This window comes from Salmo trutta, unplaced genomic scaffold, assembly GCF_901001165.1.
Source record: "Salmo trutta unplaced genomic scaffold, fSalTru1.1, whole genome shotgun sequence".
Classification (NCBI taxonomy): Eukaryota; Metazoa; Chordata; class Actinopteri; order Salmoniformes; family Salmonidae; genus Salmo; species Salmo trutta.
In genome coordinates this window covers 17,762-29,336 of record NW_021822676.1, presented here as the reverse complement: position 1 = coordinate 29,336, position 11,575 = coordinate 17,762, and the positions used below count along the sequence as shown (strand labels likewise).

Genomic DNA, 11,575 nt, shown 5'->3' with positions numbered 1-11,575 from the left:
CCTCTAACAGTACACCTGGCCCCAGCTTGGCCCCTCTAACAGTACACCGGGCCCCAGCTTGGCCCCTCTAACAGTACACCTGGCCCCAGCTTGGCCCCTCTAACAGTACACCGGGCCCCAGCTTGGCCCCTCTAACAGTACACCTGGCCCCAGCTTGGCCCCTCTAACAGTACACCGGGCCCCAGCTTGGGCCCCTCTAACAGTACAACAGGCCCCTCTAACAGTACACCTGGCCCCAGCTTGGCCCCTCTAACAGTACACCTGGCCCCAGCTTGGCCCCTCTAACAGTACACCGGGCCCCAGCTTGGCCCCTCTAACAGTACACCGGGCCCCAGCTTGGCCCCTCTAACAGTACACCGGGCCCCAGCTTGGCCCCTCTAACAGTACACCGGGCCCCAGCTTGGGCCCCCCAGTTGAAATGGTCTAGAACCACCACTGCACATGAAATGTTTTAGAAAATAAAAAATAAAAACATTGGAAGCTGAAAAAAAAAGTTGGTTATTTTAGTCTTTACTTAATGGATGTGAGAAAATATATATATATAAATAAACATTTTTATCTTAAAAATCGAACCCATATATGGAGACTGTTTAATGCCAGAAATAAGGGGTTAAATAAGACATGTTTCCTGATCTCATCTCTCTCAGACATCGACACTTCAGAACAAACTTTCTTTAGATTGTTTTTGAGGGACCATCTGATCCATGTAGTGAACCTGTTATTCAATGCGTCTGTATGAGCTAATAGCAGTAAGACCTAAACATATTTCTGTTGTTGTTGAAATAATGTTTTATATATTTTTGGGATACTTCAAGGATTTTTTTTTTTTTTTGCTTTCAAAAGCAGCTGAAAAACAACAACACAACGACACAATATTTGCTGTGGCCAACAGAGGGTGCCCTCTGCATGAACACTGTTGAAGCCACAGATCACAAATCTCGCGAGAGTTGAGTTGGCGAAACCGCTTCCTCATTCACCGCTTGAACAGTACAGTAGTTGAAAACAATCTGATACAGCTATTAATGATTAACATTGGGGAAAGTAGTGGAATGTGTTAACTGTAGGGGTGTCCATGGAGCTGGGGGTTAGAAATGTCCCCTAGGAGAGAGGCAGGTTGAGGTTTCCAGGGTTAGAAATGTCCCCTAGGAGAGAGGCAGGTTGAGGTTTCCAGGGATCAGAAATGTCCCCTAGGAGAGAGGCAGGTTGAGGTTTCCAGGGTTAGAAATGTCCCCTAGGAGAGAGGCAGGTTGAGGTTTCCAGGGATCAGAAATGTCCCCTAGGAGAGAGGCAGGTTGAGGTTTCCAGGGATCAGAAATGTCCCCTAGGAGAGAGGCAGGTTGAGGTTTCCAGGGTTAGAAATGTCCCCTAGGAGAGAGGCAGGTTGAGGTTTCCAGGGATCAGAAATGTCCCCTAGGAGAGAGGCAGGTTGAGGTTTCCAGGGTTAGAAATGTCCCCTAGGAGAGAGGCAGGTTGAGGTTTCCAGGGATCAGAAATGTCCCCTAGGAGAGAGGCAGGTTGAGGTTTCCAGGGTTAGAAATGTCCCCTAGGAGAGAGGCAGGTTGAGGTTTCCAGGGATCAGAAATGTCCCCTAGGAGAGAGGCAGGTTGAGGTTTCCAGGGATCAGAAATGTCCCCTAGGAGAGAGGCAGGTTGAGGTTTCCAGGGTTAGAAATGTCCCCTAGGAGAGAGGCAGGTTGAGGTTTCCAGGGATCAGAGTAGAGCAGAAGTTGTGTTGAGGCAGTGATGGAAGTAGAGGAAGACGGTTTAAGGGAGAAGAGGGGTGAGAGTAGTAGAGATAACCCAGTACAGAGGAATAGGACAGAAAGTGATATTCGTTTCAGTAAGATTGGGATTTGTTGCATTCATAGCCCTGGTTATCAACTGTACTGCAGGGAAGGAACGAAAGCCTCCTAAAATAGAGGTGGTGCTGGCAGCTGCAGAGAGGTATTTGGCTGTGTGAGACTTGACATCAGAAGAGTTACAGGGCGGGTTACAGGGCGAGGTACAGGGCGGGTTACAGGGCGGGTTACAGGGCGAGTTACAGGGCGGGTTACAGGGCGGGTTACAGGGTGGGTTACAGGGTGAGTTAAATGGTGATGTCCCATCCTTTCAGGATGATCCCCATAGTCCCGTGTGGCTCAGTTGGTAGAGCATGGTGTTTGCAACACCAGGGTTGTGGGTTCAATTCCCACGGGGGACCAGTACGGTGAAAAATAAATGTATGAAATGTATTCATTCACTACTGTAAGTCGCTCTGGATAAGAGTGTCTGCTAAAATGTACTGATGGCATGAGGTAGGAATAATACATTTAATTAGTAGAATAGGGGGGTGTTCATTTTGAAAAGAGTGAGTGTAGTGTTAGATGGTATATGTTTAGTATCAGGGAGTTGTACTCCAGTAGGTGGCGCTAATGAATCACATTGGATGCCCCCGTATCTAAATCCGCTACTGATTTATATTAGTCTATAAATAAATCTCTTTGATAAAACTCACGTCTTATTCGACTAGTATTTATGAAAGTTTAAAGATAATAATGAATCCATGTTTATTACTTTCCAACATTTCACTCCGTCTATGTTTAATATAACAACATGAAGGATTCATTTCGGGTTGTCTATCCCGACGTGAACTTTGTTCTTTACAAAGTATGTTATTAGGCATAAAATGAAGTAAATAACGGGGTTTCCGGTACAACATTGTACCGGAAACCCCCCCTCCTTCCTGCTGAGACCTGCTGGGTGAGGTTTCCGCTCTTCACCCCCGGTGTCCGTTCAGCCGACATTTCACCAGCGCCGTTAAACCGGGTCGGAGAGGAGACGGAATGAGAGGCTGTCGGGGACCTGCTTTACTCACTTCTCTGTTGGTGAGCAGAACAACACGCGGTGTTTCAATGTGTTTTATTATAAACTCCTCTAACGTTGCCGGTATACCGGTTCGGTTCTGACTTGTGATGGATGTTCTTGTGGATGTTACTGTATCTAAGCGACGTTTCTGACGGATAAATGTCTCTCTGATGCGTTTCAAAACGAAAGCGCAGTCCCGGAGACCTACTGGGGTTGTGCACGCTTTGGTTCCAGCCCGGCATTAATAACAAGCAGGATGACTCATCAACGGTCTATGGTTTCTGCACCTTCAGTCTTTACGTACATATGATGGACGTGTAGTGCTGGGCTGGAACAAAAACGTGGTCCCAGTTGTTCTCCAGAGGAGAGGATTTGGACAATCTGCAGAAACCGAAACTAGTTTACTACTTTGGTTCTGACCCTCTTTTGTTGCTGTAGTTGTGAAACAAAATGAGTTCTACTAGTAATAACAACTGGAAGCAGCTAGTTATCAGCTAGTTATAACAACTGGAAGCTGCTAGTTATCAGCTAGTTATCAGCTAGTTATAACAACTGGAAGCTGCTAGTTAGCAGCTAGTTATCAGCAGCTAGTTATCAGCTAGTTAATCAGCTAGTTATCAGCAACTGGAAGCAGCTAGTTATCAGCTAGTTATCAGCAACTGGAAGCAGCTAGTTATCAGCAACTGGAAGCAGCTAGTTATCAGCTAGTTAGCAGCAGCTAGTTAGCAGCTAGTTATCAGCAACTGAAAGTAGCTAGTTATCAGTGTTGGGTCGCGTCAATTCGAATCTGGTATCAGAACAGAATTTAAAACTTGGCTACTGAATATATTTTCAGCTGTTTATTAATAGAATTAGTCAAGCAGAATAAATGGTAAATGCAATGTTGGTATATAGGGGTTCACTGTAACACCTCGCAGGGCAAAACAGAGAACTGACTGACACATCCTTTGCTTTTCATTAAATACTCTGACAGAGATAGTTCCCGCTCACTGCTGGCCTGTCAGAGTAGAGGATGAGCGTGGTTTAAACTTCCTCATCCTATCGTAGGCGTGCAGGCTGGTCCCAGCCTCCTGGCGCATCCCTGTTGCCAAGCATAGTTGTCTTCTAGTTTATCTTCGTGTGTGAACCCGAGAGTCAGACACCCAAGGACACTGTCTGTTTCTATGCTACAGTTAGGACAGTTTATGCTTTTGTGCTACAGCTATCTTCCATTCTACCAGCCCCTCCCGTACACCTGTCCTTGAGCGGCCCCACAACTAGGCAGTGTGTGTGTGTGTGTGTGTGTGTGTGTGTGTGTCACGAGTCTACTCAGCCTACACTCCTACTGGTCAGCAACCCTCCAGTTAGTCTTGTCTATTATTTTTCGCTCAATCTGTTAATACAATATAAACCTGTTATGTTTAGCATTAGTATTCATAAGTTATGCACCACAACTCATTTTATTATATAGGTTTAAATAGTTGTATTATATTGGTTATGCAAACAAATAGTTGGTCAAACCCTAACAAAAGCAAAGCTGCAATCGGCAGTTTCAGGTGAAAAGATGGATAACCATTCAACAGAGTTATGGGATGCCAGGACTGACCATCCATGATATCAAAATTATTGTTTTAACCATGTTATGAAGCTATACAGGTTTTTTTTCTGTATTTTACATTTATTATAAACTTAAACGGACGAAAGGGAAAAGCTCAAACCAAGTCTATTCACCCTCTGGTTCATTCAGCTGCAAAGACAAAGCATGATGACATAACATGGCATTTATAACCTCCTACTAGGAGGGTCAACTCCCAACACAGCATCTCTGTTGCTAGGAGGAACTGCATGGTTCCTCTCACTGGTGGAGGGACGGCGGGTAGACTAGTGGTTAGAGTGGAGGGACGGCAGGTAGACTAGTGGTTAGAGTGGAGGGACGGCGGGTAGACTAGTGGTTAGAGTGGAGGGACGGCAGGTAGACTAGTGGTTAGAGTGGAGGGGCGGCAGGTAGTCTAGTGGTTAAAGTGGAGGGGAGGCAGGTAGACTAGTGGTTAGAGTGGAGGGGAGGCAGGTAGACTAGTGGTTAGAGTGGAGGGACGGCGGGTAGACTAGTGGTTAGAGTGGAGGGGCGGCAGGTAGACTAGTGGTTAGAGTGGAGGGGCGGCAGGTAGACTAGTGGTTAGAGTGGAGGGGAGGCAGGTAGACTAGTGGTTAGAGTGGAGGGGAGGCAGGTAGACTAGTGGTTAGAGTGGAGGGACGGCGGGTAGACTAGTGGTTAGAGTGGAGGGGAGGCAGGTAGACTAGTGGTTAGAGTGGAGGGACGGCGGGTAGACTAGTGGTTAGAGTGGAGGGGCGGCAGGTAGACTAGTGGTTAGAGTGGAGGGGCGGCAGGTAGACTAGTGGTTAGAGTGGAGGGGCGGCAGGTAGACTAGTGGTTAGAGTGGAGGGGAGGCAGGTAGACTAGTGGTTAGAGTGGAGGGGAGGCAGGTAGACTAGTGGTTAGAGTGGAGGGACGGCGGGTAGACTAGTGGTTAGAGTGGAGGGGAGGCAGGTAGACTAGTGGTTAGAGTGGAGGGGGGAGGCAGGTAGACTAGTGGTTAGAGTGGAGGGGAGGCAGGTAGACTAGTGGTTAGAGTGGAGGGGAGGCAGGTAGACTAGTGGTTAGAGTGGAGGGGAGGCAGGTAGACTAGTGGTTAGAGTGGAGGGGAGGCAGGTAGACTAGTGGTTAGAGTGGAGGGACGGCAGGTAGACTAGTGGTTAGAGTGGAGGGGCGGCAGGTAGACTAGTGGTTAGAGTGGAGGGGAGGCAGGTAGACTAGTGGTTAGAGTGGAGGGGAGGCAGGTAGACTAGTGGTTAGAGTGGAGGGACGGCGGGTAGACTAGTGGTTAGAGTGGAGGGGAGGCAGGTAGACTAGTGGTTAGAGTGGAGGGACGGCGGGTAGACTAGTGGTTAGAGTGGAGGGGAGGCAGGTAGACTAGTGGTTAGAGTGGAGGGACGGCGGGTAGACTAGTGGTTAGAGTGGAGGGGCGGCAGGTAGACTAGTGGTTAGAGTGGAGGGGCGGCAGGTAGACTAGTGGTTAGAGTGGAGGGGAGGCAGGTAGACTAGTGGTTAGAGTGGAGGGGAGGCAGGTAGACTAGTGGTTAGAGTGGAGGGGAGGCAGGTAGACTAGTGGTTAGAGTGGAGGGACGGCGGGTAGACTAGTGGTTAGAGTGGAGGGGCGGCAGGTAGACTAGTGGTTAGAGTGGAGGGGGGAGGCAGGTAGACTAGTGGTTAGAGTGGAGGGGGGAGGCAGGTAGACTAGTGGTTAGAGTGGAGGGGAGGCAGGTAGACTAGTGGTTAGAGTGGAGGGGCGGCAGGTAGACTAGTGGTTAGAGTGGAGGGGAGGCAGGTAGACTAGTGGTTAGAGTGGAGGGGAGGCAGGTAGACTAGTGGTTAGAGTGGAGGGACGGCAGGTAGACTAGTGGTTAGAGTGGAGGGGCGGCGGGTAGACTAGTGGTTAGAGTGGAGGGGCGGCAGGTAGTCTAGTGGTTAGAGTGGAGGGGCGGCAGGTAGACTAGTGGTTAGAGTGGAGGGGCGGCAGGTAGACTAGTGGTTAGAGTGGAGGGACGGCAGGTAGACTAGTGGTTAGAGTGGAGGGGCGGCAGGTAGACTAGTGGTTAGAGTGGAGGGGGGCAGGTAGACTAGTGGTTAGAGTGGAGGGGAGGCAGGTAGACTAGTGGTTAGAGTGGAGGGGAGGCAGGTAGCCTAGTGGTTAGAGTGGAGGGACGGCAGGTAGACTAGTGGTTAGAGTGGAGGGGCGGCGGGTAGACTAGTGGTTAGAGTGGAGGGGCGGCAGGTAGACTAGTGGTTAGAGTGGAGGGACGGCGGGTAGACTAGTGGTTAGAGTGGAGGGACGGCGGGTAGACTAGTGGTTAGAGTGGAGGGGAGGCAGGTAGACTAGTGGTTAGAGTGGAGGGGAGGCAGGTAGACTAGTGGTTAGAGTGGAGGGACGGCGGGTAGACTAGTGGTTAGAGTGGAGGGGCGGCAGGTAGACTAGTGGTTAGAGTGGAGGGGGGAGGCAGGTAGACTAGTGGTTAGAGTGGAGGGGGGAGGCAGGTAGACTAGTGGTTAGAGTGGAGGGGAGGCAGGTAGACTAGTGGTTAGAGTGGAGGGGCGGCAGGTAGACTAGTGGTTAGAGTGGAGGGGAGGCAGGTAGACTAGTGGTTAGAGTGGAGGGGAGGCAGGTAGACTAGTGGTTAGAGTGGAGGGACGGCAGGTAGACTAGTGGTTAGAGTGGAGGGGCGGCAGGTAGACTAGTGGTTAGAGTGGAGGGGAGGCAGGTAGACTAGTGGTTAGAGTGGAGGGGAGGCAGGTAGACTAGTGGTTAGAGTGGAGGGACGGCGGGTAGACTAGTGGTTAGAGTGGAGGGGAGGCAGGTAGACTAGTGGTTAGAGTGGAGGGACGGCGGGTAGACTAGTGGTTAGAGTGGAGGGGAGGCAGGTAGACTAGTGGTTAGAGTGGAGGGACGGCGGGTAGACTAGTGGTTAGAGTGGAGGGGCGGCAGGTAGACTAGTGGTTAGAGTGGAGGGGCGGCAGGTAGACTAGTGGTTAGAGTGGAGGGGAGGCAGGTAGACTAGTGGTTAGAGTGGAGGGGAGGCAGGTAGACTAGTGGTTAGAGTGGAGGGGCGGCAGGTAGTCTAGTGGTTAGAGTGGAGGGGCGGCAGGTAGACTAGTGGTTAGAGTGGAGGGGCGGCAGGTAGACTAGTGGTTAGAGTGGAGGGGAGGCAGGTAGACTAGTGGTTAGAGTGGAGGGGAGGCAGGTAGACTAGTGGTTAGAGTGGAGGGGCGGCAGGTAGTCTAGTGGTTAGAGTGGAGGGGCGGCAGGTAGACTAGTGGTTAGAGTGGAGGGGCGGCAGGTAGACTAGTGGTTAGAGTGGAGGGACGGCAGGTAGACTAGTGGTTAGAGTGGAGGGGCGGCAGGTAGACTAGTGGTTAGAGTGGAGGGGGGCAGGTAGACTAGTGGTTAGAGTGGAGGGGAGGCAGGTAGACTAGTGGTTAGAGTGGAGGGGAGGCAGGTAGCCTAGTGGTTAGAGTGGAGGGACGGCAGGTAGACTAGTGGTTAGAGTGGAGGGGCGGCGGGTAGACTAGTGGTTAGAGTGGAGGGGCGGCAGGTAGACTAGTGGTTAGAGTGGAGGGACGGCGGGTAGACTAGTGGTTAGAGTGGAGGGACGGCGGGTAGACTAGTGGTTAGAGTGGAGGGACGGCGGGTAGACTAGTGGTTAGAGTGGAGGGGAGGCAGGTAGCCTAGCGGTTAGAGTGGAGGGGCGGCAGGTAGACTAGTGGTTAGAGTGGAGGGGAGGCAGGTAGACTAGTGGTTAGAGTGGAGGGGCGGCAGGTAGACTAGTGGTTAGAGTGGAGAGGTGGCAGGTAGACTAGTGGTTAGAGTGGAGGGGAGGCAGGTAGACTAGTGGTTAGAGTGGAGGGGAGGCAGGTAGTCTAGTGGTTAGAGTGGAGGGGCGGCAGGTAGCCTAGTGGTTAGAGTGGAGGGACGGCGGGTAGCCTAGTGGTTAGAGTGGAGGGACGGCAGGTAGACTAGTGGTTAGAGTGGAGGGGGGCAGGTAGACTAGTGGTTAGAGTGGAGGGGAGGCAGGTAGACTAGTGGTTAGAGTGGAGGGACGGCAGGTAGTCTAGTGGTTAGAGTGGAGGGGCGGCGGGTAGACTAGTGGTTAGAGTGGAGGGGCGGCGGGTAGACTAGTGGTTAGAGTGGAGGGGAGGCAGGTAGACTAGTGGTTAGAGTGGAGGGGCGGCAGGTAGACTAGTGGTTAGAGTGGAGGGGCGGCAGGTAGACTAGTGGTTAGAGTGGAGGGGCGGCAGGTAGCCTAGTGGTTAGAGTGGAGGGGCGGCAGGTAGCCTAGTGGTTAGAGTGGAGGGACGGCAGGTAGATTAGTGGTTAGAGTGGAGGGACGGCAGGTAGACTAGTGGTTAGAGTGGAGGGACGGCAGGTAGACTAGTGGTTAGAGTGGAGGGGCGGCAGGTAGCCTAGTGGTTAGAGTGGAGGGGAGGCAGGTAGACTAGTGGTTAGAGTGGAGGGGCGGCAGGTAGCCTAGTGGTTAGAGTGGAGGGGGGCAGGTAGACTAGTGGTTAGAGTGGAGGGGAGGCAGGTAGTCTAGTGGTTAGAGTGGAGGGGCGGCAGGTAGACTAGTGGTTAGAGTGGAGGGGAGGCAGGTAGTCTAGTGGTTAGAGTGGAGGGGCGGCAGGTAGACTAGTGGTTAGAGTGGAGGGGAGGCAGGTAGTCTAGTGGTTAGAGTGGAGGGGCGGCAGGTAGACTAGTGGTTAGAGTGGAGGGGCGGCAGGTAGACTAGTGGTTAGAGTGGAGGGGAGGCAGGTAGACTAGTGGTTAGAGTGGAGGGGAGGCAGGTAGCCTAGTGGTTAGAGTGGATGGGCGGCAGGTAGCCTAGTGGTTACAGTGTAGAGGAGGCAGGTAGCCTAGTGGTTAGAGTGTAGAGGAGGCAGGTAGCCTAGTGGTTAGAGTGTAGAGGCGGCAGGTAGCCTAGTGGTTAGAGTGTAGAGGAGGCAGGTAGCCTAGTGGTTAGAGTGGAGGGGAGGCAGGTAGCCTAGTGGTTAGAGTGGAGGGGCGGCAGGTAGACTAGTGGTTAGAGTGGAGGGGAGGCAGGTAGACTAGTGGTTAGAGTGTAGAGGAGGCAGGTAGCCTAGTGGTTAGAGTGGAGGGGAGGCAGGTAGACTAGTGGTTAGAGTGTAGAGGAGGCAGGTAGCCTAGTGGTTAGAGTGTAGAGGAGGCAGGTAGCCTAGTGGTTAGAGTGGAGGGGAGGCAGGTAGCCTAGTGGTTAGAGTGTAGAGGAGGCAGGTAGCCTAGTGGTCAGTGTTTGACATTCATAAGTTCCGGTATATTCTTCAGGAACCAATAGGTCCACATCACAGGAGGGTTGGGTGGAACCTTCATTGGGGAGAACGGGCCCATAGTAATGGCTGAAACGGAACGGCATCAAAACAAATGGTTTCCCCTGTGTTTGTTTCCATTCCATCCACTCCATTCCAGCCTTTACTAGGAGCCGTTCTCCATTCAGCAGCCTCCAGTGGTACACATCATTTAGAGGTCCAGAAATGGACTTATCCCAGTGGTACACATCATTTACAGGTCCAGAAACGGACTTATCCCATTGAACTGTGAGACAACTAAGCGGTCCATCTTTGTCCTGTTTCCAGATCTACCTCCCGCCGGTCCAGATGACTTATATCTTTGTCTATGGGACTCTGAAGAACGGTCAGCCCAACTACTTCAGGATGCTGCCGGACCAAGGGAACGGGAAAGCTGAGTTCTGTGGTCACGCCCGTACCGTAGATGGCTACCCGCTGGTGATCGCTGGGAATTACAACATCCCCTTCCTGCTGAACCGTCCCGGGGAGGGCCACAGGGTCCGGGGGGAGGTGTACAAGGTAGATGACGCCATGCTGAGCTTCCTGGATGCCTTCGAGGGCTGCCCAACCATGTACCAACGCACCTCCGTTCAGATAGAGTTGGAGGACTGGAAGGTGGAGGGGAGAGAGAAGAGGAGCCCGGGCAGCATAATGGAGGCCTTCTTCTACAGCACCACCTCCTACCAACCTGCCTGGCTCAAACACAACTTCTATGAGAGCTACGACGCCTACGGAGACCATGGCTTGGTCTACATCGACAGGAAGGACAGACCTCCACTGAAGGATCTATAGTCTGGGTGCCATCATGCCACTCGTTGCCCTGATGGCACCAGCAGGTCTGGGACCTGGCTAGAGGATAGATGATCCGCTACACAGCATAGCTTTTTAGATATGATGTTTTTACAGTTAACTACTTTCTACTGTCCAGGGATGTAAACTGTGGGCCCTAAAACGAGACACTTTTTATTGTTGTTGCACTGAAACATGTAATAAATCCCTACTAGGGGGAAAATGCAGGTTTTAACTAATTAAACAACACGATATAATCTACATGCTCAGTCTCTGTGTGTAAAATAAAAAGTGGTTCATGTGAACCGAACTCACAGCTAAAACATGTGAAGAAAACAATCCAATGTTATTTGTTGACTAAACTTTACTGCAAATGACACTCAGGTCTCGAGAAAAAAACAATACACTAATATTAGTTACCATGACAGCCTTTATAATAGAACGCTCGTTACCACGACAGCCTTTATAATAGAACGCTCGTTACCACGACAGCCTTTATAATAGAACGCTCGTTACCACGACAGCCTTTATAATAGAACGCTCGTTACCACGACAGCCTTTATAATAGAACGCTTGTTACCATGACAGCCTTTATAATAGAATGCTCGTTACCACACGTCTAAATATTACACTTGGGGGAAAAAAACATCTTAAAGTAGAAATAGAATGAAAATAACAGTCATTCTATTGTTGCTCTATTATAGTGGCCACTATAGTGTATATAATGTTGTTTGACTACTCCGTAGCAGAACCTGCTATGCTAATAGAACATTAGCTAGTTAGATAATGTTGTTTGAATACTCCGTAGCAGAACCTGCTATGCTAACTGAACATTAGCTAGTGTTAGATAATGTTTGACTACTCGGTAGCATAACCTGTTATGCTAACTGAACATTAGCCAGAAAGCACTTTAGACTGTACGTGTTGGGACCTGTAGGAATTACTACAATAATAAATTCCTCTATGAAAGCTAGACTGACTTATCGCTGTAGTGAGTGATCACCTACTGCAGGACATGTCTAACCTGGTGTTGAGAGCCCATTACTGGGAC

The 11,575-nt window shown here is 50.7% G+C and overlaps 1 protein-coding gene across 1 annotated transcript; it reads left to right on the top strand.

Annotated features, from left to right (window-relative positions):
* Nucleotides 1-2,707: 2,707 nt before the first annotated feature.
* On the top strand, nt 2,708-10,842 carry LOC115183175 (gamma-glutamylaminecyclotransferase-like). The gene is made up of 2 exons (XM_029744516.1): nt 2,708-2,863; nt 10,024-10,842. Exons 1-2 carry the CDS (start codon nt 2,822-2,824, stop codon nt 10,525-10,527), a joined length of 546 nt encoding a protein of 181 aa, XP_029600376.1. The 5' UTR covers nt 2,708-2,821; the 3' UTR covers nt 10,528-10,842.
* The last annotated feature ends 733 nt before the right edge of the window (nt 10,843-11,575 follow it).

Excerpts from the sequence above, each read along its gene's own strand:
- LOC115183175 (XM_029744516.1), top strand. The coding sequence starts at position 2,822 with ATGAGAGGCTGTCGGGGACCTGCTTTACTCACTTCTCTGTTG. Across the intron at positions 2,864-10,023 it reads CTTTACTCACTTCTCTGTTG|ATCTACCTCCCGCCGGTCCA; the intron begins GTGAGCAGAACA and ends TCCTGTTTCCAG.